Here is a 25,649-nt window from a genome sequence, read left to right on the forward strand (position 1 = left end):
ATCTAACGCGGTGTTCGCTGCCGCTCTCCTCAGGGAACGGGTGGTGTCAGTTTAGAAACAACTTCTGAGGAAACGGCTTTTAAAAAATAGGGTTTAACTCTCTGGAGAGGTACCATACTATTTGTGAAAGGAAAAGAAAATGATTCAGTAGGGATTTTTCTTCATTATCACCCAACCTAGAGAAGTGAACACACAATGAGCGAAGGTCTACACATATTGATTTTAGAGCTGAGGAAGTGCGCGGCTAACAGCTTTTTAAGTATCTCCATTTTCAGTTACTTCAACAAAATTACCAATGAACAGTGTAACAAAGTGAAAGTTTTTGCAGGAAATTGCAGGCTAAAAACGATCATTTAGCTTGTGAAACGTTTCTTTTCATTGAAAGTAAAGGGCTTTTAAACGCAGAAGTAGAGTTACTGGGGCATTTTGCACCGTTATCCTCACTAGACATTTCACAAACCATAATCTCTCTCTCTTTCAGGACGATAATATGACACAATTTTATTGTTCGGAGACTTTTAAAACTAAAGAGTACCTGCTCGAGGCATTCTGACTTGCAAGACTATATCCAGCCTCTTAGGGAGGAACGAACACCGCATGGCACTAAGAAAAGCAAACCAGGCTCTCCAACGAACCCGGCCCAGCAACGCAGTGGGTACACGTTGTTCATTAGCGGCTCCGTGGGAGCAAAGGGCCGTTTACCGAGGGGCCAACGGGCCGGGGCGGCGACACCGTGAGGGGACGACGGCACCTTGAGGGAGCGGCTCTCGCGCCCGCACCAACGGCTCTAACGCCCGCAGCAACGGTCCGGGCGCGCGGCTCTCGCGCCCGCACCAGTGGCTCTAACGCCCGGAGCAACGGTTCGGGCGCGCGCGGCTCTCGCGAGAAGCGCACGCGGCCGCCGCCGTCGCCTGGCAGCCGCCACAGCCCCGCGATGGAGCCCGGCGGGCGGCGGCAGCTGGAGCAGCGGCGGCTGCGGGGGCCGCGGAAGGAAGCGGCGGAGTACTACCGAGGCCAGCGAGTGCCGCAGCGGGTGGAAGAAGCGCTCAACGCCCTCTTCCCCCTCTGCCCCGCGGATCTCTACGGGGAGCTGGTAGCGCGGGGAGGGGGAGCGGAGCGCAGGTTCCCATGGCTTAAGGGAGACCCCGAAGCGCCGGGCTGAGGGGCGCCCCCCCGCTGCGGGGTGAGCGGGGCCGGAGGGCACTCCCCTCGGAGAGCAGGGATCTGCACAGCCGTTCTACCTGGCCCCGCTTGAAGGGCGAGGACCGGCGTGGAGGTGGAGGCTGAGAGCGGCCGTACCGGCCCTTCCTGTAACCCCCGCCCAGCTCCCGGTGCGGGCCGGGCTCCGCACTTGGACTCGGGCACAGGGGTGATAAGCCAACAGGTTGATGCAAGGCGCAGAACGCCTCTGTGATTGAAATTCAGTTTAAATAATTTCCTTTTGGCTCGGGCGAGGTCTGCGATGGTTTTGTGTTTGTCACCAGCGGCACTTTTGATGCTGGGCCAAATACATTTCCACAGCAGCGGGGCTTTTTGTCCTCTGCTGGTTGGTTGTCTCGACACAAACTATGGTGCCTTAGGAGGGCACAGATGGATGTTCCTGACAAAGCCGCTCTCTGTGTCCAGTGGCAACAGAGAACTGGGTGCTGTTCACACCACAGCTCCTGGAAAGCAAACGGGCCTCCGTGAAAGTATTGAGAATCAGACCAATTTTTATCTGTTCCCAGTTGGTGAAATATTGTAGACAGTAGTCCTAATGAAATCTCTGTGGTGATACTGGAGTTGTCAACACTACAATAGTGAGCAACTCCTGGCAGGGGGCGGGGAGAAAGAATTCTAGTACATTATTTGATGTGAAAGTGGCTGCAGAAATGAAACATTTCATTACACCTTTCACTGTTTTCTATCTCCAAGTGTTTTACCATCACCGGTGGAAGGGATCAGAACTGGTAACACCTGTTGTTCCTTTGCTTGATGTTTGGTGTGTTCGTCTTCTGTGTAACTAAAAGTGTTTCCTAGTTTTCCCATTTGATAAGTCTGGTGACTGTCTCCAATATCAGACTAAAGAATGAAAATAGTAAGATAGTCTGTAGTAAACCTTAGGTAGCAACTTAATCCTTTTTTTAAAGCATCAGTGTTTATTAAATACAGATGGAGTTCCAAACATGTTCTCAAAGTTGGATGATGCCAGTTCAACAAGCCCATTAAAAACCATGTTGGAAGAAGTAAGAGAACTCTGCCTGCCAGAAGTCTAGGTTTTCACCTTTCACACAGGGCTTAGAGCTTGCTAACCTAAAATCTCAGTTTCCTGTGGAGTAGTGACCCTGAGCTACATTTTACACCTTACACCAAGTATGTTCTGTAAGAGAGGCGACTACAAAAGGAGCGGTTATCATTGGTATGGAGGAGCTTGTTGACAAGCTTCCTTCCAGATTTTCTGCTGTGAAGATGTTTAATATTGCATTGGTTGAGTATTGAGACCCATGAATCACTATATATATGGCTGTGATGAAGCAGCCTTGGAACATTATTAGATATCTAGGACATTCAGTACTTTCTATAAAGCAAGAAGTATATTCTGAAAATACTTCTTGTTTTTGTAGTATTTCACATGAGAACTTTTTCTGAGTAGAAGGCTTTAGATTGAAGATTTTTTTTCTAGTGTTTATGGGGGAGAGAGATAAATTTAAATTTCAAAGCTTAATAGCTACTTGTTATTAGATAAAGAAATGGAAACATGCTATAGGAATTATATATATAACATTAGAATCTAGTAGAGAGTTCTGTGTGGATTTCTGAGAGTTTTTCTTCTCCACAGTCTTCCATGTCTCCTTATGAAAGATAAGAGACATTTTTTTTTAAGATCTTATCCACAGACAAAATCATTTTATAGCAGCTCACTGCACAGGGGAGGTGGAGGCTATGTGGATTCAAATAGAAAGAAGTTTCTTGAGTAGTATGATGACTATTTTTGTTATTCAGTGTAAAGCAAAGTAAGCCTATTTTCTGGGAGAGTTAAGTAGATTTTGATACTCATCAATAAGTTTACCAAATAAAACACATGTTCATCTAACCTGGATGTGGCTTTGGACTTCCATGCTTAGATATGAGTTGGATCTGTTCCTTGAAATCTCATTCTTAAGCAGATAATATAGAAGTAAACGTGCAGTGTAGCAGAAGTATTTCAAATACTCGGATGTATAAATGGATTTGCTCAATGGTGGATCTGATTTAAATATACTTAATGAAATAAAAACCTCTTTGTATTGCAACTGACTTTTAATGAAATTCTTTTTCATTTAAGGCTAACTACATGTCTAAATTTTCAAAAGCTCCAGTAATATGTAAATTAGTTGGAAGAAAAGTTCTTGATGGAGTTGGTCAGCCAACATTAGAAGTGGAAATACACTGTATGGTTAAAAACCATGAGAAGGTATGAGCTGCTTCTTCCCATTATATTGATTTTAATAAGACAGTATCAGGGAGATGTACTATTCTACTCACATCCTAAGGAAGATTTTATTTTCTGTCTTTGATAAAAGGATATGAATCCCTGTGATTCAAAAGCTGAGTAAATAGTCTTGTAACTTGCAACTATAAAACCTTTTTTTCCATGAATTAGACAATACTGATCTTGAGTTTGAGTGGGATGTGACATTGCATCTTTGTGTATTCAATTTTTGTCTGTCTTGATGTATCATATAGCATTTTTTTACACCCCGTGGCTAGCCCTGTAAGTTCATTTTTCATCTATATTTTTCTTCTTTTATTTTCAGATCCTTGTATTTCTATTTTTATGACAGTGTTTCAGAAAAATATAGTGCAGGTGGAAAATTCAAGATAGGTTAAAGCACTTCTTTACACTGAGCTAATAGGCTGATGTGGGTGATAGTTAGCACAAACGTATCCATCTATCACCTGCAATGCACAACTGATGATGCATTGCCATCTCTCCTCCAACCTGAAATATTTAAGGTGCTGTGTTTGCAGCTCTAGCTATTGTGGAGTAATTATTTATACTTTCCCTCAGTGAAACTATATTTCATTTCATTCTTGAGTTAGGTGTAATTTCATAGATATTCACAGTATGTAAGGTTAATACCATTAACATAGGCAACTGTGATATTTGCACATTATGTCTTCATTAAGTGAATTTTCTTCAGTATCATTTATCCTTCAGCAGTACAGAAAAGTTTAAATTACCTAAATAAGATAAAATGTAATTGATCGTGAGGGATGGCATTAAGCATGAATGCTGACAAGTCATGGTACAACAGCGTACCAACAGCTGCAATGAAAGATGTCATAATGACCGTGTGGTCTTTAAAATAACTCCATTCTATTTTGATAACAAAATATATGTGTACAGCAGGTCTATCAGGAGGTTTTTGTCTAAGTAGTTGTAATTTAGGTCAAGAAACTTGAATAATATCTGTGATTACCAAAGTATAAGAAACGAGGAAGAAGGTGCTAGATGAAAAAAGATAAGAGGAGCAAACAGTAGATTTGGAGATAGGTACTTTTAGACTTGGTAAGGATATATACTTCTTAGTCTTTCCAATGACATTTCCAAGTTAGACATTAAATAGTGTTTTAAGCCGCCTTTTTTTTTTTTTTTTAGAGAATTTGTTCCATTGTAATGTCTTCTCATTCTCAAATACCTGAAAATTCTTTACCTGAGACAACTCAGGCTGATGAGAAAGAAAGAAATGACTCTGTTAACACTGCTGTGGAGTGGGTGAATGAATCACTAAACACAGTGCTAAGAGACTTAAAGCCTACTGACCAGTGTGAAGTTGACAAGATGCTTGGGTAGGTCTTGCATGTTATGCAAATTGTTGCCTTTGAAATATACGCCATTGATTTGTACTGTAAATGAAAAATATATAGATTACTCAGTGTTTTCTAGTATTATTTTTTGTATGTTTTTATGATGTGATGTCTATCTCAGATATGTTGCACTATATTATTTCCTGCTTTTTTCATAATTATGTTATGAAAATCATGCTAGTTTTTATAAGGTTTCATAAATTGGATACAAAAATAAGGGTCTGTAAGAAAAAATGTCTGAGCACATTCATGAGTCAAAAGCTCTGTTTAAGAAACTCATTCAGTGCCAGTTTATCCAGTTTTTCCAGACTGCAACTCCACTTCTGTTTATCGCACTGCAGAACAAAAGTGGTACTAAAGGCCTGTGTGTGTCTTCTGCATTGAGCTAATTCACAGAAAATGTATATACGTAACAGTTTTCAGGTTCTGGTGGAGTCTTCATTCTGAGCAGGCTACTCCAAAAGGCTTCTTTCTTGGGGTAATTAATTTATTTGGAAACATAGTTCCTTTAGTGAACATATCTGTCTATTTTTTCATACAAATGTTTCTTCTTGGGGGCATCCAAAAGCAAAAATTAATGACCATATTTTTCCATTCAAATAAATATATCTGTATTTTTATAAGAAAAATAGACATTAGCATCACAGATGTATCTAAATGTAGTTTTAGGGTAACATTAGAGGAGCTGCCTGGCGATGTTATGGCTTTCTTCACCCTGGAAGCAGTAACACGGCCTGTCATCTTCTTGCATAGCTGGAAGTATTTCTTTCAGCTACATCCCTGAGAGGAGCGACACTTTGCTGTTGTGGATAGTGGTTGGGCTGCCACACTTAACACAGGCTGCAGGAAACAGATCTAATTGCCTTCCACATGGATTAGCTTTGGGAAAACCTCACTGAACGGAAAAAGGGCTCAATTGGAAGGAAATTTTTCCAACTGAAGTGAGTCTAAATAAGATTTTAATGCATCGTTTACACTATTTTATGTATCTTACACACCATTTGCCTGAATTGAGTGACTGTGACCCATGTATGCAGTTTCCACTTCGTACATGTAATTGAAACTCAGCTGCTTCTGAGCTTGCAACCACTTAGATAACCAGTGTACAACTGACCTATTGGATTAGCACTCTAGGCCAAGCTGTTGTATGTCATGAAGTTATGACAGGATCTGTTACTACCCATGCAAAACAAATACATCCTTCATGCTAAGATTGCACAGAACTGACTTTCAAACCAGTATGATTTGAAATGCACGTGTTAAGGCTTATAATGCTTGTGTTCTTTCTGTTTAACCAACACTTCAGATGACTAACAAAAAATAATGTCACTTACTGACTTCTCCATATTCACTCAATGAGTCTATGGTAGAAGCTCAAATCCTTAATTCAACTCTTAGCATATTCTTTAGCCTGTGTCCTATGTCTACTTGTCACGTCTAACGATATTTTGAGCCAGTAAACTTCATGCCTCTTTTCTCAGTGAATACTTTATAAAAAAGGTAGAAGAAAAAAAAGAAATTCAGAAGCAAGAAGAAAAAGAAAAAGAACAACAAGAAGCAGAAGCCACTCTTGCCCTTACTTCACACACTCCATCAGCAACAGCGCTACCTGGGAAAAAAAAAGCAGCAAAGCCAGGTTTTGGTTTACTTGATTTTAATATTTTCTGCAATACAACATTAGTAAAGGTGCTAAAATACTTTCTGAAGTATGCCATGGACACTGAATATTTCAGAATATATGACACAGTGTCTCATGTTTATAGGGTTTGGTTACTCTGTCCCAAATCTTTCTGATCACAGCAGTTCCTAGTGCAGAAATGAGAGAGGGGAAAATACAGAGTTTTCTCATCATTCACATGCATTGGTTGAACAGAGTTTCTGCCTTTGTTTTACAGTTGGCTTAGACAGGAGGTTATTACCCTTCAGAGTGAGGAATAAGAATGGAGGAGGATGCAAATGAAGAATAAAAATGAAAATGATAAGGAAAGAAAAGGGTATCACAGAGCTGAACAGGAAAATGGAAATAGAATTAAGATAGAAGTTGAAAAGAACGGGAAAAGGGAGGAAGGGAAGTTTATTGCCAACACTGAAAAAAGAAGGAAATAAGATGAAAAACAAAAGAGAAAGAAGGAAGGGGATGAAATGGGAATGTCGGGCAATACAGAGTAAAAAGAAGTAAGCAAACAATGCTACCAAAGGAAAAAATGGTGTTAGAGTGTTAGAGAAACAGGGTAAATATACTTGCCAAAAAAAAAAAAAAACAACTGCACCATATGTTACCTCCATTTATGCATTACTCTTGGGGAAAAAAAAAAAAAAAGGTTTGTTACAATGATTGGAAGGGCAGAAAATTTTCAAATTATTATTTCTTATCAGTTTGTTTCGAGCTGTCCTACACTATCCTCCCAATCTGTTAGATATGTGCACAGTAAATGCACCTTTGACCTCAAACATAATGTCAGCAGTTGTCAAGTCCATGCATTTATCATCATGTTATATATTATACTTTCAGTCAAGCTTCTGCCAATACATACATTACTTGCTTTCATTAATTGTATTTCCTTTGTATTTGTGACATTGACTGCAAAATTGTTGTTAGAATCAGTACCTATTAGGAGCCAATGATTATAAAGCTACTTGTAGTTACAGTAGACCACTGACAGATGGTGACTTCCAGCAGCAGGTGCTTTCAGAGGTAGCATCTGTGTTGTAATTTATGCAGGTTACAAAATAGTGTAGTGTAAAGGATCTCTGCAAAATGCTGTGGTGTGTCAGAGTTGGTCAGTACTTGATTATTGGTGTCTATGTGTGTAGATCTTCATCCTCAACGTAAGAGATACAGAATCTGTGTCTAGCATGCAATTGACATATAATCTAATCTGCATATCCAGTCAAGGTCCTATTATGAACATTTTCTCATAAAATATCAGTTGTGTCCTATATATTTTCCTGCAATCAAAACTTGTACGACACTCCTATTAGGAACCTAAGTAGTTGGTGAGACTTACAAAAAAGTACCCAATGCATATGATTCTTAAGGATCACAGCGTTTATTTTGGTTTCACGTGAGTGTTTACTGTACGTGTTCATGTCAGCACTGTAGGCAATAAATATGATAGTGAGAACTGCTGGGCTTCAGGCATTTTGACAAATGTTACTCTACTGAGTATCTGAGAGAAAAGGAGGTTCTTTTGAAAATGTAACAAGATTATGCATGTGGAATATTTAAAAGACCTGTTTTCTCATCGGAAAATCCAACTGTAATAGGCCTAATTTTTTTCACAGTCATTATTAGAAGAAATCAAGTATGTGTGCTCCCAGTTGGGGTATAATGTAATCTTCTAAGTTATTTATGAAAAAGCTGAGCATATAAGGAGGACAGTAAAGAACACCAAAGTCATGTTTATAAAAGGAGCCTGAAAGATGATATAACATTACTGGATAGAAACATAGATAAATAAAAAGACAGATTTCAGTGGCTGAAAGATGTCCAAAAAAATTGATTTAAAATACATTAGCCACCAGAGTGAGGACAGATACTTTGATTACTTCTAAGTTCATTTCATACAAGACAAATGACAAGATTAAGTTTTAAAAAAACTGATTCTGATTGTTGTGTAATACATTGAGTACAGACTGAGATGACAATATCGTTTTCACTTGTGTAACTGTGATACATATGCACATGTTTTAAACCAAGACAATATTCAGCTGCTACTCTATCTTGCAGGAAAAAAGGCGTCAGTTGCAGAGAAAATGATCCCACCTGCAGAACCTGTTGAACCGGTGCTTTGTGGCAGCTTTGCCATTGGGGGAACATCACTTGCTGTAGCAAAGGCTGGTGCCACCGTTTGCCGTATCCCATTGTACTTACATATTGCGCTGCTGAAACATGATCAGGTACACTTGACTTTTGTCATTTTGCTTATTTGTCCCAGTTATCACAATTATTCTAGAACTCTGAAGCCAGTAGTCCTTCATGACAGTGGTATTAAATTTACCTCATAGAACACACCCTTAAGACCATTGCCTATAGCAGTCTTTGAACCTTGTGCCATAATTAACATATATAAGAAAATGTTCTGATTTTTAACATTTTTATTTTCATATGGTACTTCCAATTACAGGACTCACCTAAAGAAATGTCTCTACCACTCCCAATCATTACTCTGTTGAACTGTGAAAAAATTTTACCTGCGAAACTGAAATTAATGAAAGAACTAATGCTTATACCACCAGTTCAACTGTCACTCAAACAGGTACCATTTCATTTTCTATTTTTATAAATGTATTCTATAGATTTCATATAAACTATATATGTACATAAGTATGTAGATCTTTTCAATGTAGTCCGTACAAGGTATTTTTTGTTTTTTGTTTGCTTGCAAGGCTGAAATTTTTAAAAATGTTACTGCAGAGTTCTAACACAAGGAACATTACAATAAGTAAACAGATGAAGATTTAAAAGAAGATACATGAAGATTTGAAGTTAAAAATGTATGTGTTAGTATAGAGGAAAAAATCAGTGCATTGAAGATGGTGTAGGGGAATTGTGTTACCCAACAATAAGAGATTTTAATTTTGTTTAGAATGAGATTTTACATTAGTAGATTATAAGTAGTATCAGTTGGTTGACAAAGTATACAAAACAACAAAACTTGTAACAAATTCACAGGAAGGCATAAAATCTTTGGGAATAAATTGCTTTAAAAATGAAATTGTGAAGATAGAAGGGAATACAAAGCAGAACAGAATCTATTCAAGGGGCAAGAAGGATGGATGAGACAAACTGGATCAACCCTCTCCTTTTGTTTAGCCATGTGTTGAATTAAAGAGTGTTATCTGCACAAGATGCCTACATTAAGGCTGTATTTCTACTTTGTGTGCTGGTGACCTGAACAAATAGCTGAGCTCGATTCTCTTTCTCTTTCTTTTTCCTTTTCCTTTAACTTTTTTAAATGGTCACCGAGAGCTCTTAATAAGGTTGCTAATTCTGTACATTTGAAAGACATAATGCCTCCTAGTGCTCGTGGGAGAGCAGCAAGCTGTTTGCTGCACTGCAAAAACATAGCGAGTCATCCTGTGTTGATGTGTTGTCAGCTGCGACTGACTTCTGCCCCCTTCAGTATTCCTTTACTGGCACAATTTAAGAAAATCTGAAATGTGATTTACGAAGCATTAAACTTTTAGTAACTCAATTGAAAAGGAAAACCAGGACTGAGTTAAATGCAATACATTTATTTCACTGGAGTGTTCCTCCATTTCCCAGTGTTTAAAATGAAAACACTGATTTTTTTACCCTGCTTCCTGGAAGTGTTCTAAAAGTAAATACACTCAATTTTGTCAGAGTTTCCAGTTAGGAAGTCTTAGATAGCGTCACAGTTGTGAACAGTGATTATCATCTTCCTCCTTAGATATTATGCAGACCCGGACAGTTCTTGCTTGTTAGATTTGAGAAAGGCTCCTTTTGGGGAAGAGGAGACCACTTTTCTTGCCATCCCATTCAGTGGCATAATCAAATATTCCTGTTCGTTCCACTGCTACTAACCCTTTATCATTGGACACTTGACTCTGTGTGTGGGGGGAAATTGTGTTGTAAAAGTCTATAGTAGTTTGAGGTTTTTTTAAGACTTTCTATTAAGATCTGCATTTAGAATAAGTGTTATCTCTCTTCTGATTTAAGGTCCTAAAATTAAATATTTTTTCTTGCTTTTGAGAACTACTGTTGTTTAATTTCAGGGCATAGAAAGAGTTCTGGATATTCAGAAAGAAGTTATGAGACTGTTGGATCCTCCAGGCAAAGTGGTACAATAAAAACGTGTAATAATAATATAATGTACTTCATTTGGTCATTCTGGTACTATTGTCTTTTTAGGCTTAAATGTGGAACATTTAGCCTGTCATCAGATTTAGTTTTATGGCACAGAATAGAAGATTTGTTCCCCTGACAGATAAATAAAACATTGGGCATTTGGTGATATTAAATGAATGAATATAGAATAAAACGTTGTTTTAAGTGTAGTAAGTCTTTCTGTATACCTGAGGAAGTACGCTGGGAGTAAATGGTGTCACAGTAAATATACAATATATGGTTCTGATCTTGCTAAGTCTCCCACACACGCAACATGTATTATTCAAGGCACTATTACTGTAGTAGTGTATCAGTCTCAGTATGTGCATGTGCTTTTTGCAAAGTGATGTTGTTGGGTTTCTCCAGGCACAGAGTCTAGATTCTAATTTCCAATACCCCATGTATTTTTGATGGGCTAGGTGGGAATCTTTTGAAAAACAAATGGTGGTTGGGGTGATGCCCACATAGAAATAAACACTTGAAATGAGGTACCACCACAAAATAAAACTGGATGGTTGCTGATAGTATTCAAGCAAAACAGAAGCTGTTTCTTAACTTTAATAATTGCAGTCTCTTTAGACCAAAATTAACTCAGCTTTATATTTTAAGTTTTGGTTGTTTTTTTTTGTTTTTCTTTGTTTGTTTGGGTTTTTGTTTTTATTCTGAGGTCTCTCTGCCGTTCTTGGACTTTTCCAGGGACTTGAATTCTTTCTTCTTTCACTCCCAACAGCCCAGTCCTCAACTAGCAGACAGTAAGAAAGGCAAAGCAGGGAAGAAAGCTCCGGTAAGAAAAGAGATTATTTTTTAAGCCTTCAGCAAAGTATTAACAACAGCAGGAAACAAAGATTTTCTTAAGAAATGGAAGTTTAAGCTACATTACCATTTTGGAAGCACCAAGGCAAGACTTTTAAGTACTCCAAATACTCATATTTTACATAATAATTTGGATTTTTCTGACTACACCTTCCCTTCCCATGGAACAGTAACAGAAAGGGGAAATTCTTCTGGAATCTGGTCATATTCCTCATCTAGAAATCCTGGTAAATTGTCCAAATGAGCATTTTGCAGGCCTGTAGCACCAGCAGAGAACATGCTCTTTTGATCATGTTTTCCAAATAGTGGGATGGAAATGCCTTCTAGTTTTGCTTTCCATTCTGAGATGACTAATAGATTATCGAGTGAGAATTTTTTGCTGTTGTGGAATATACAAGAAAACAGGATGAACTATCACTATACGTACTGCAGTTTCAAGTGAAATTAATTCCTTAAGATATACACAAGGAAGCAATGCATTAGATCAGAAAAAAAATCAATTTATTTCAAAAGGAGAGAACTAAAGGAGATAGTGGTGGGACTGAATTTTCAACTCACAAAAGCATCATGATAGTTTGAACTTTTTGGGGGGGAAATAAAAAGGAAAAGTGACAAAGTGGGTAGTGAAGAACAACATTTTTAGGTTATAGAAGTAAAGACTGAACAGAAAAAATGTTTTTATAAAGATAAACAATGCTTTTAATAGAATGTAATGAGTCACCCCATATGGGTGCCATGAAAATGCAGAATTTATCTCACATTAAATGCAGGAAGACGGCAGCAGTTTTTGCTGTTTATTGCTGCGGCTGCTGTCTTGTGTTCCAAAAGCAACAAGTCAGGTTGTCTCTCCTTGCAGATTGCTACAAAATAAGCTCACAACTATTTGACCTGCGTTTTCTTCCGAATTTTTTATGTGAAGGAACATTCATGTATCCTCTGTAGCCAGGCCTCTCTTCTGTCCGCTGTAGTTAGTTCTCTAACTTGTCAAAACTAATGCCTTCCAATTGACTTCTCCAGTCTAACCCAGGATTATATCCTGCTGCTTTCTGGGCAATTTAGTGTCATTCTTTATAATCTAAAATGCGCAGACTTTAAAGTTAAAAATCAGTGTTTGAAAAACCTACCAAAAAACTGACAAGGATGTGTGAAATATTTGCTCAATACAGCTCTGCTTGTGGCTCCTCTCCAGGAACGCTGTTCCTGAGACAGATGAGTCCATGTATCTGTATTGGAGATATTTCTCCTCTATGAAATTTGTTCCTTCTGGAAGTCTTGGAAGATTCTAACGTTTCTTCAACACTCCATAGAGGCAATATCAAAGTTGTAGCTGAGGATAAATGAATAAAAACTGTTTAAAAGTGGAGAATATTGTGTTTTTTTTGTGGCAAAGAGGTAGTCCATAGTGCTAGGGACTTTCACATAGCATCCATGACAACTCAGTGGTTGTTAAGAATGCCTTTAAAATCTTTTATAAACCACTACTAGCCATATAAAAGTGAGAACTACATGACTAGACATATTTCAAAGGCCTATTAACTCTCTACTCATTAGCATTTCATTACCCCTCATTCATAGAGAATTGTCCTTAAAGTTGCTAATGCAATTTCTGAGAGCAGATTTATATTTTGATGACTGAATGCAGAATAAAATGACAGTGAAAATATGTATATAAGTATTATATACATACACGTGTGTAAATAGTGTGATTATTTTTTGTTTTACTTTCAGCCACAAGTCTTAAAAAGAATATCACATTTAGGTTGCCTAATAACAGGATTTGATAATCTAGAGCAACCGCTGCTCCTAATGCAAACAGCTTGCAACAATATTGGACTGGAGCTAGGAACAGACATGTATTTAGCAATAAATTGTGCTGCTCATGGATTAATGGATTACGTAAGTAATTTTCACTGTTTTGTTGATTTTTACAAGGAATGTAGCTATTTGCTAACATTATTTATTATTACACTGCAAACTCACCTAGAAGCTTCTAACTCTGTTTTTTAAGGTAGCAATCAAGCAAACCAAAATAATTGTCTCTGCATTTATAAATGATGGTTGAATCAGTACAAGTGTCGCTGATGTGTCATTGGATTGTGAGCGCAAGGGGACGAGACAGCCATCCTTCTGGTAGTGTGCTTTGCTGGGAGCAGCGAGAACGCGGGTATTCCTCCTCCGCAGCTGTACCACCACACTGGCGCGCACCTTGCATGGAATAAAGCTCACTGGACCCAGGCAGACACCCACTACAGCTTGTGTCCTGCCTACAGGAATCTGTTACTTTCATGATTTAACTTTAACCATGCAAATGGTATAAGCCTGCCTGCCTCAGCCAGGTTTATGTCTTTTATGTGTTTATTTAATAAGATTTTTCAGATCAGTCTGTGCCAAATACCTCCTAAGTGCTCTATTTAACAAAGCAGCTTCATTTCACATTACATCTCGGACAATTTTGAATTCAAGTATTAAGCGACAAATGCTGTGGTTTTTTTTTCATTTCACCATAAGGTATAAATGAAATAATTATCTTCTATCCACCTTGTTTTCAAGGATGAAGAACAATAAATTATTTACATGAGTATACTTCTGTAATTCCTTCACACCACTATATGCTTATTTCTCTATTTTGTTATACTACATCCATTGTTTTCTGCAAACTACTGTTTCTGTGTATTTGTATTATGGTATGTGTGTTTACCCACTAACATCCATCTCATTGCATATCAACATTCATTTTTAAATTCTTATTTTTCAAGATTTTTATTTGACAAAGTTTATGTATCTCCAGCTCAAGTCTTTCAGTTTGTGCCCCTCGTTCCAGGACCAATCGGGTTTTTCTCAAAACAGAAAAAGGAACTTCCTATTATACTTATTATCTCATGAGATTTTGTGTCTTTGGGTGTACTACAGTGAGAAACCTTTCATTATTAATATATTTTGTGAAAGCAGTTGCTTTCCTGACAGTTTGCGATACCTATATCCTATACCAGAATGAGCCAAAATCTTAAATGATGAATTATCAGTAATTCTGTAACTTTCTGTTGTTGAACTGTTCACGTCCCTAAAGCAGTGAGTATTCTGGCAGAGTTTGGCAGTGTGCCCTTAAGAATCCTTGTACGCTGCAGCTCGTGCTTCCCGTAGTCTTTTTTTTTCTGAAAGGGGAAAGAGGCAAGGAAAGGCACCACCTTGTCTTTGGGCACTGTGGGTTCACTCCTTTTGCACAGCAATGTTTTCTTTATGAAAATAAGGGCAAGAAAATAACTTTTTGGGGAACTGAAAAATGAGATCCTTCATGCAAGATTTAATAAATATGTCAAAGATTCCTAACTTTATCATAAAGTAGTGTAAAGCTGGCAGTGTTGCCTAGCAAATGCTGAAATAGATCTCACTAGTTTTGAGAGTGGCATCTTTCAGAGACTTAGGCATAAGCCCACTGGAACCCACTGTTAACTTCAGGCAGAGTTTTTTGATAACAGTGTGCTGACCAGTAAAATGGACAAGGGAGTGTGTGTTCATTGAAGAACACACAGTCTACCGCCTTAATAGAGACACTAGCTGTATGCTTACATTAGTACTCGGTTTTTTAAAGTATTACTTTCCTTATCTTTTGTGCTTTTTACTTCACTTTCTAGGTTAAAGGAAAATATGAAATACTCACTGGAACATTCAAAAGTCCTGATGAAATGGTTGACATGTATGTGGAACTGATTAATAACTTTCCTTTTATTATTGCATTAATAGATCCATTAAGAAAAGAGGTAAGACACCACAGTGCAGTCCTTGAAAAATTGATAATGCTGTTAAGTGACATATCAATGACCTTTTCACATCTTTACAAAACATATAAAATAGGAAGCTTCTGGTTTTGGAGGCTTTAGGAACAAAAAATATCACTACAAAAATGTATGTAACAATTCATTAGCATAAGTGTAATTGACAATAACTCTAAATTTTTCTATGCTTTTGACATATTTCCTGACAGAAAATAACTCTTGCATGAACAGAATGTGGTCAGTACAAACATTTTAAAGAATTATAAGGCTTTTTTTCCCCTGATTCTGCTTGCTAAACCACTGTCATTTTTATTACATTTTTCTTCTTAAGTAAAAAAAATAATTCAAATTGTAAAAATGTAATTATAAAATTAAAGTGATATATAAATGATATCATATTAATGGGAGAAGCTAAAAATTTGCACATAGTTGTATATTCTGTAGAATCACTCAAAAAAAATATTGCTGCTATTCTTTACATTTGAGATTTATACCCAAAGGCAAAACAAACCTGTCACTGGCAGCATTGCTCAGCAGAATTTTTAAAGTGGTAGTAAGATACCTTGTATTTACCACTATGATAAAAGTTAGACGAGTTACTTTTATGTGACCAATAGATTACAACAGTAAAGTAGAACACTACTAAGCATGTTATCAAGTTATATATCGATGAAAGAAACAGATTGCGTAGCCTTAAAGATTAGCATTTGTACATAAGGTTAAATTTTCATGTATTACAAAAAAAGATAAAAACTTAATTGTAGCAGAACTCACAATTGTAGACCTGGATTCTGCAGTTGCACAACTTAATAAAAATTTGCTCTTGCTGTCAAATTGCACACACTTCATCTTCTTTGAAATAAATATATGGGGTTTGTTTTCATGAACAACACATGAAGACTGTGCTTGATGGGGGAAGCAAAGTGATGTTGTCTTTGTGAATCTGCCTAGTGCTTGAATCAGTAATTCCAAACCAGATGAACTGCAAAAATCCATCTGATTTTGTTATTAACTGGGACTCTAAAAGTTCATTGTTTTAATATGTGTATTTACTGTCACCTCACTCTAGTGAGCCTTGCCTCCCTGCGCTGTTTCAGTCTGACTCTGAATTTCCCATGTTCCAAAACACCCCATTTATTCCCTGCTCCTGCCACAGCTGCAAACTTCCTTGAGAATTCTTGTGAAGAAACATGTTTCCAGTATGAAAATCTGCAGGAGAATTACAACAGACAGTGAAGTACAGTTTGAAATAGAATCCTGTTCAGATAAATGCCCCTCATCCTCCTCCCCCCTCTGCACAAATTTACCAGGTTTATCCCCGGCACATCTTTGCCACAGATACTCGGGTCCTTGAGAATTAGCTCTGGTAGCAATTCAACAATTCAGTGTCAGACAGCAGACCACTTCAGTGCTTAAGTTTAAATATTTCTTCAGGTGTCAAAAACTTCATTTTCACGTATGTGTGGGCTTGAAATCCTGATAAGACTATACCCTACAGATTGCAGCTATGTAGTTACGCAAGTCTGATCCACAGACCAAGAATTATTACTGGCAGAATTAATAACTAGGAAAGTAATGTTTTTAATGTGACAATTTGTATTATGTGGACACAAAGAAAAATTAATTTGCAAATTTCTTCTTTCAAATTATTTACATATCCTTGTGCTTTCTTTATCCTTAAATCTCAGTACCATGGGGACAGTACGTTAAAATAAAAAACCAAAGACTTAAAAAATGGAGCTTTGCTGGAAGGTGAGGGTTTTATTGTGCTGTTCCCTATGGTCAGTCTTACTGCTCTGATCATCCTGTTTTGAGATGTGTCACTGAGTCTATGACTGCCTTCGGTTTCATTATTTTGTATTCAAACAAATACTGTGACACTGAAAATATTAACACAAGAATGAGTCCTCTGAAGAAAACAATAGAAAATTATTTTATACTCCATTAAAATTAAATCACTTTCAGAAAGGAAATCAAAGTAGCAAACTCCTACAGTTTGAAATTTGAAACATTTTAAGCTATACTTGCATGCAACTACCTTTGATTAATTCCAGATATAGAATTTATGTTTTCTAGCATAATCTTAAAATCCAAGCAAAATTTCAGTGGTGTATTTTTCTTAGGTAGATTTAAAATACAGTATAAAATATGGTATGTATATATGAAGGCTATCTTTAGGATTAAATGCTTTAAAAAAAAAAAAAACCTCCTCAGTTAGAGTTTCTGTTCAGTTTAGTATTTTAAACTCCAGTTATTTGCTTGATTGTTTACACAGGACAGAGAACAATGGAATAACATATGCTGTGCTCTTGGTTCCAAATGTTACCTGATTGCTGAAGATGCTGCAACACATATATCCAAACTTAAAACTGACCAAAACATCAACGTACCTATGTGCAGTGGGGTTGTCCTAAAATATATTAACCAAACCAAGGTATCAGACCTCATAGAACTTACTGGACTTCTGGACGGTGAGTAGAGGCGGGGAAAAGGCTGATCTGCAAACCCTACAAGTCAATAAATAGCATTGATACATCTGGAATTATTATATCTTTTTAATAAATTATTGCCACTTCTAATTTAGAAAGTGCTTGTCAGAAGAAACAAAAATTCATGATTTGATTTACAAATCTCCATTCAGGAGCTTAAAACAGCATTCAATGGTTCACCTACAGTAAATTATTACACTGTGGATGTTCTGAATGTGGGTGCCCTTTGACACTGCAGCTAAGTGTCACACCGATAGATATCAGAATTAAACAAAATAAAAAAAAGATGTAGCTGAGTAACCTGAGTTTTGACTAATACTAGTATTAATAACTAAGAAATGCAAACAAGTTCAAAATGTTTAAAATTGCCGTTTACATAGATTATTGACTTCATATTATTAAGCCTTTATAGTAACAGTATTAAGAACTTGTGCAGTTTCGCATGTAAGATTTGTCTTTGTATGAATTTTGCTTTATTCATTTTTATGCCCAAGGAATAGGTTGCCAAATTTAATGTATCTAAATTCTTTCCTTATGCCTTCAAAAAGCCCAGAATTACTATTTCAAAGCACGTAAATAGCAACTTAAAGATTTCACTCAGTCATCACGGTAAACTCTTTTTTATAGTGTAGATAAATCAGTAGTATAGAAAGGAGCACATTTCAAATAAATAGAACAGCCTCGTAGCCTAGAGAATACATTACCAGAGAGATCAGCTAGAGACAGAAATTAGGATGGGATGTTAAATATTCCCCTAACCGTGCCGAAAATAAAACATAATCTTAATGTAGCAAACTAATATAGTTTACATCATTGAGATGTGTTCCACTGCTTTTACTCCTGTTTGTATTTAAGCTTAGATAGCCAAAAGGAAAAACAAACAAACAAAAAAAGAATGGAAAGTCCAAACAGTTTCAGTGTCAAATATATAAAATATACACTAATGAAGGTTTTACACTCCCGTTATATATAGGTCAAAGACATATTACCATATTAGGAAGCCCAGACGGAGAATCTTCTGATGATAGCCTTGTGGATCTGGTAAGTATTGAAAGCTGTTCAATTGCAGTATTGCCAGAACGCTGCTTTTAACATGAGCTATTTTTTAAGAAGAAAGCCTGTTTCTGCTTGAGAAAGAAAAAACATTTTACAAAACGGGCTTTTTCTAGAGTTGCTTTTTTTCCCCCAGAGTGTTAATCTTTGAGTCTAAAGAGAACACACAGGAACTTTGCCAAAGCAGGAAGTATATTCAAAAGTGTGTATGATCTATTTGGTTGCACTAGTTTATAAAAAAATGTGAATTACTTAAAACATTTCTGAGTCATAATAATATTTTAGGTAAAAATTCTTAACAGTAATGTATTTAGTCTTTCTTGGATTAAAGCTACATTTGCAAATAAAATTTCATTTCATATGCCAGTGAAAATTATTGTTTGCATGCGGCAAATCTTTCACAAAGAGATTTTATTAATATTTAAAGGAGGGTTTTTATCTGTAGAACGAGAAGAGTGTTAAATTACAAGTAGGATAGCATATTTAATAATGAAGAATGACTTTGCTTCCTGAACCGTGTAGTTTTAAAATACGCACTTTCTCGTTTAAGGCTGTTGGACTAGGTGCCAGGTTTATCAAGTTGGGAGGTCTTTCCCGCGGAGAAAGGGTGACCAAATACAACCGCCTTCTTGCTATAGAGGAAGAACTGGCCAAGAATAGAACGCTACGTATGAGCTTCTTTCTTACTTTGTTTTCAGCTTGCAATGAATACGAGAACAAAGATTGGAGGGAGAATGATTGAAACTGCACCACAGGAGGGAAGCGAAATCAAAAGACTATAAATAAGCGCTGACAAAAAAAAAAACTAGGATAGCACTTGCCACAATGTATATTGTTGTCCTAATGGATTATCTGTTTACTGAATGTTAAAATAGACCCCTTCTTGAGGAGTAGCCTACATTAAGCTTTTTTCCAGAATTAATTGGTTGGAGTCTTGAAGCCCACAGTGCAAAGGGAACAAAACAAAACCCATGCACGTAACACGCCAAAAAGCTGCCAAAACGGGAATTTTAGGCCAAATACCCTACCTCCCTCCAGCCTCTAAACATATATTGCTAACAAAACTTCATTTCACAACCCCTTTTGTGTGTTAGATTTCCAGCAAAATGTGCTTGGAAAGCTCCAATTGCATGGGTAAGCACTAAATAAAACCCAAGAAAATCCAAAGTTGATGATGCACATTCAGCCTTAGCCACTTGTATGCATCTGCCTGCATTTCAGGATCTGCATCATCTTTTTCCTCTCTACTCTGCACTGTTAAATGCTTAACAGTTCTTTAGAGCCACTTCTCACTTGTTCAGGTATCAATCAAGACAGAATAAAGGCTTCCAGTCTGAAGGGGAGGCAGAGAGACAAGGAGAGGAAGAAAGGAAGGAAAGGGTTTGCAAGAATTTATTATGCCTAAGAAAAATGAAGGAGAATTAAGTCATTTTACTCTCTTGTTTCTAATTATTTTCAAAGATCTATATGTAGGATAGCAGCACTTGACATGGACACTATAAAACAAAGGTTTTATTAAAAAAAAATTGAAAATATTCTGAGTTTTCAAAATCTCCCCCTTGCTCATATATAGTCATTGCAAAAAATAGAAACATAGACAAAATTTCTTTGTTGCTAAGAAAGTAGTTTCACAGAATGCACTTTTCAAAAAAAACCCAGATAATTCTAGAACTATGAATTTTAACTGCCAGCAATATTAGTATATTCTCTGTTCAAATGGTATAGTCTAAACGAAAGAGCTTGACTTTGACAAATATTTAAACCTACATCTCATAAAATGAAAGAGCAACAATTCCCGAAGCTGTTAATCTTTTGGCAGAAATAAAATCCAATAACTAAATCACCAGCAGGAAACTATTGCGATAGCGTGTCTGAGCTGCATCTCAAACTTGGCAATTGGCTGGGCTGACAGCTACGGAACATGCTGGAGCACTGAGCAGCGGAGGGCTCCGGAGGTGGGAGGTGACACTGGTGACACTGACCCATCTGGGGTCCCTGGGGGCGGCTGAGCCGGGCCACAGCTGGGCCCAGCAGCACTGGGACCACTGGCCCCTCTCACCATGAGCGGTTTGGGGGGCGCAGGTCTCAGCCGAAGTGCAGCCCCAACGCTGGTGCCGTGTTTGAGCCTCCAAGTGCACCTGGAAGGCGCGTGTGAGCTGCTGGCAAGGTCAAGCACAGATTGACTGTGTCATTGCTAAAAAGTGACAGCTAAAGCTGAGACTGTTCAGTGATGGGGTGGGTGTTGTGTATGTGCCAAAAAGGGGAATTAGGTGGTGGGGCTGGGGAGGAAGGAAAGTCACAGAATTAGGGAAAACAGCTGTGAGAAGAGAGGTGAAGTGTTAATTACAGGAGCAACATCTGAACCTGGCCTTCCATCGAGTTGTTGAAGGCTGGGGCAGAGAGAAGGCACGGGGAGCTGGTGGGAGCTTTAGCAAGAACACAGTGCAGAGAAAGATGGGGGGGTTAAAAAAAAAAGGGCAGCGCGGTGAGGTCATTAGTGAGGAAGGGAATGCAATGAACGTCCCCGCCATGTAATCACAGTGCAGGACTGTCTTTCCTGTTTCAAAGGGCCAGACTTTGAAGGTGTTTAGAGACTCTTGGAAGCACCATGTGCCATTAAAATAAATAAATAAATAAATAAAATCCGAGTGCACTAGAGAACATTACAAGAAACTGGATTACAGCAAACATGAGTTTCTTTTTTCTCTTCTATTTCAGGTGAAGCAACTCTTGAATTTATTGCTTTTGGTGAAGAATCACAGCCAGAAAACCAACCTTCTGCTGTACTTCCTCCCCCAGAGCAGGATTCAGTGCTTCCAAAGCTCTCTCAGCCAGCCCTGCAGGTTCCCAGCCTGCCTGCCCAGCTCCCGGAGAACATCACACTGACCTAAGGTTGTCAACAGTAACTTTTGGATACATTTCTTAAAACAAACCAAAACATTCTAGCAAGAAACTCATATATTACCTATTCCTTAATCCATTTATTTTCAAGCACTTTAGCTAAAAGCATTCAGAAACTACCTTCTCTTTTCCCAGGAGACCATTGCTTTCAGCTGAAACCAAGTTAACTGAGCAGTGGCTATAGTTTGAAAATACTGCAAAATTCTGTGCCGTATTTACAAACTGACAAAACAAATACCTCTGTGTTGAGTCCAAAACTAAATGTTTGTTTTGGGAAAGTCAAAGTCTCTCTCCATACAAAGAACAAGCTATTGACAAACAGTAAAAAAAAAAAAAAAGGCATTTTACAAAAAACAAAGGCCTTGACTGTTACGCTGCTCCATCCCCCCACATCCCCTCAATGCTGCTCTTAGATCGAGCCTACGAGGGAAATTCTGCTCCAGTTCTAGCTCACGATCAGGGCGAGTGCATCACTGCAGACCCCAAATGTAGGGCACACAGCTGGAACTGCATCTCTCAGAAGCTTCACTCGGAGGCAGGGAATAACCACTCAGTTTCACAAGGGCTGGGAAACTTGTCAAGAGTCTTTTTAATAAGCAAGAGTGAAAGATAAATAAGTAATTTATGTCCTAGGTAACAAACAGTTTAAGTAAAAGAAATACTTCTTTAAAAACTTCTGGGTCTTGTATCGTTTGAAAATTTGAACATTTAATACAGCAGCAATAATTTGAGGAAAAATACATATATAAAATGTTGCATTTTAAATTCAGTTTAACAGATACCTAAGTGAAAAATAAAGCACCAGAATCAACCGCTCCCCAGAAATTAAGACATCAATGAGAGACAAATTTCCCCAAGTTTAGGAATCATACATAGTTCAGTAATTAGATCAAGTCCAAGATTTTCTTACCAAACATGCAAAAAACACCAAAAAAGATGTGAAACCACCACACTCGTTACTATCATTTTATTTTTAGGGAAAGCACCAGACAGTTGCATGCAGAGCCAAAACCAACAAACTCAGAACATTCATTCTTCAATACTATCACTGTTTCAAACCATTAAATAAAAAATAATCCATGTGCATTCAAGTACTTGACCACCTAATTTCAGTTACGCCGATCTTTAGGTAAATCCCTGATTACATTTGTTCGTTCATTATGAAAGAATGAGATACTGTGTAGAATTTAAAAAGAGACTAAAAGGGAATGTGAATTGGCAGTGGAGCAAACCCATTACGTACCTGTCTCACTATCTTGATAGGAAATAAGGGCTGAGGGAAACTGGGATTTGTGTCATCACATAGCAACATCTAAAGTGTTCTCAAAGAAAATGCCACCAGTGTGTACTGGGTTCCAAGCAAAGGCTTATTTGTTAGTGCTGCAGGCTTTCAGCTGGGAGTTCTCAAAATGTTGATTCCAAATAACTTGCAATCCTAGACTGACTGAATCCCAAATGTACTCCACACTCCCAGGAGCCTACTGTAACTTATTTTTTTGCAGCAGCTCCAAACTTTGCTCTGTAACATTGAAACAAAAACCAGGAGAGAGGTCCCCCTTTGAAAAGCTTTTAATCCAAATGAAAGCACCAATCTCAACCCACGAACTTTCAACTTTGGCTATCATTACCTTGAGACCAAGAGGACACGCTCCACTGCCTCTGCCTTTCAGCCTTTGGGCCAGCTGTCCACTGGGGCAAACAGAACAGAAGGGTTAATGCTTGTGCTTTTTAAGTTCCTCAAAAGAGTGTGCTTGGATACAGCAGTACGGAGACCTACAGGATCTTGGTTTATGTAGATATCAAAATATTTTTAAAGCAATGTGTTTAAAACCTGTTTTTTAATTATTAATAACAGCCCCCATACTAAAGCTGATGTGTGTGCAAGCAGTTTCACAGGGTCTAACCTGAACCTATCCAGTTCAAGAGGGACACCAGTGACTTCTGGCAAGCTTTAGAATGGAACTTTGACAAGGCATCTTCTCAACAAAATAATAATTTAAAAAATCTTTTCAAATACCGTTTTGAAGAAAAGGTAACTGACATTATCTAAGAAAATATTAACCATACCTGCAAAATTAAAATGCAAAAGGGATACTGAGTGATACATAGTTATTTAACACTTTAATGCATGTAACAAAACTGCATACAAAAGACCATCTCAATCTCTATTATTGAAAGCTGTTTGGAGTACAGACCGTAGCCCCTAGTAACACACCTAAGCAATATACATGTCCAGATAATGATTCCTAAAAGTTACAGCCTTTCAGAACAACAATTAACAGTTAGAACTGTCTGCTTCTTTCATTTTCTCAGCACTAGTTTCTTTACCCAACGGCTTGATTTTTTCTTCTTTCATTTTGTTGTGAATCAGCGTGTTTTCGGACATCTGATCCCTGCTGGTGGAAACAGGATCTAAAACTACAACGGATTCTGTCTCTTTTTCACTGCTAGAGGCTTTTCTTGTCAATTCTGTATGACTAGTTGATCTAGAAAAGAAAGAATAAATATATGAAAACAGATAACAGTTAACATATTTAGGAAAAAGAATCTAAATATAAAGAAAAGGGATTTATATTATTAGTAGCATGTATGACAGGACAAGGGGTAATGGCTTTAAGCTGAAAGAGGATAGGTTTAGATTAGATTAGATATAAGGAAGAAATTCTTCCCCGTGAGGGTGGTGAAGTACTGGAAGAGGCTGCCCAGAGAAGCTGTGGATGCCCCATCCCTGGCAGTGTCCAAGGCCAGGTTGGACGGGGCTTTGATAAACCTGGTCTAGTGAAAGGTGTCCCTGCCCATGGTGGGAGGTTTGACTTGATGGTCTTTAAGGTCCCTTCCCACCCAAACTGTTCTATGATTCTATGAGCACAACAAGTCTACTGAACTAGCAAACAGATTTCTAGATTTACAGCTGTTACATACAGAAGATAGTTCACAAAATGCAAGTCACATTACCTCTCCCAAATCATTTGTTAAGCCAGCCATGGAAGATATTTACAAGGAAAAACAAACTTACAAAGCACTTTGACTATGAAAGAATCACTTTCAAGTCTTAAGAATTTATTTTCTCTCATCCCTGAGCCAAGTTTATGTTCCCCCATGTCCAACAGAGCAGTTACACCCAGAGAAAACACTCCCAGTCCCTGCTGTCCATAGGTAACAGCCCTACATCCTGAAAGGAGAATAACAAACGCGAGGCACACCAGGTTGGAAGGGACCACAAGGATCATTTGGTCCAACCTTTCTTGGCAAAAGCACAGTCTAGACAAGGTGGCCCAGCACCCTGAGAAAACATGGCTGCTTCTCCACCTCCCTGTCCCAGGAACCACTCTCTGCCGTATGACAGGGAGGCAGAGGCAGCGTAACCAGCCAACAGGCTGCTCGTGGTCTCACTGGGAGCGAGGGTAAATGATTCCTGAAAAATCACCTACTGGATTTGCTGAAATACAGCGGGCGATAGACCTACGTGCCGCACTGCAGAAACGGGGTTACGGCTGATTGCTGGCAGCGCAGGGATTCCTGCGGATAAAAAGCCCTCTGAGCGGGGAGAGAGGAAGGAAAGGTCAGAGACACCAGGGTTATTTCTTGAGGCTGGCATCACGCTATAAACACTAAAAGCACTTGTCTATATTCAAAAGCTTTGTACTAGTGTTGAAAACGTGCAGGCAAATCCTTAGATTAGCCAGAACACACCGGCAGAGACCAATGGCAACACTGGGAAAGCATGACCCGAACAAGCCGCAGACTGGGGTATTTCCTACATCATATTAGTGCTGCTGCACAGGCAGACGGGCAGCCTACGCCTCCTCCAGGGGCTCCCATGGGCTCAGCCTGTCTTTAGGCAGGTGCTTACACGATGGTATGAACACAGTAATACATGTCTACACCAACACAGCTACAACCACCAAACTGGGTGCGTGCAAAACCCCTTCGTGCAGG

The 25,649-nt window shown here is 38.2% G+C and overlaps 2 protein-coding genes across 3 annotated transcripts in view; one reads left to right on the forward strand and one right to left on the reverse strand.

The window, feature by feature from the left end:
• The first annotated feature begins 597 nt into the window (after window positions 1–597).
• On the forward strand, window positions 598–22,383 carry ENO4 (enolase 4). The gene is given in 15 exon segments (XM_065843755.2): window positions 598–720; window positions 722–1,093; window positions 3,305–3,433; window positions 4,622–4,812; window positions 6,312–6,466; window positions 8,561–8,730; window positions 8,958–9,089; window positions 10,570–10,635; window positions 11,412–11,465; window positions 13,223–13,390; window positions 15,127–15,252; window positions 17,543–17,738; window positions 18,730–18,797; window positions 19,360–19,477; window positions 21,528–22,383. Coding segments are annotated over 15 exon segments (2,241 nt in total). The 3' UTR covers window positions 21,701–22,383.
• The window catches only part of SHTN1 (shootin 1), a 65,083-nt gene continuing 61,708 nt past the window's right edge, over window positions 22,275–25,649 (reverse strand). For both annotated transcript variants that reach the window (XM_065843787.2, XM_071812186.1), the window contains one exon: window positions 22,275–24,196. In XM_065843787.2, the coding sequence (XP_065699859.1) occupies window positions 23,986–24,196 (211 nt within the window). In that variant the 3' untranslated portion in view covers window positions 22,275–23,985. The remainder of the gene's footprint in view (window positions 24,197–25,649) is intronic.

The sequence above is a fragment of the Patagioenas fasciata genome, chromosome 8 (genome assembly GCF_037038585.1).
Source record: "Patagioenas fasciata isolate bPatFas1 chromosome 8, bPatFas1.hap1, whole genome shotgun sequence".
NCBI lineage: Eukaryota > Metazoa > Chordata > Aves > Columbiformes > Columbidae > Patagioenas > Patagioenas fasciata.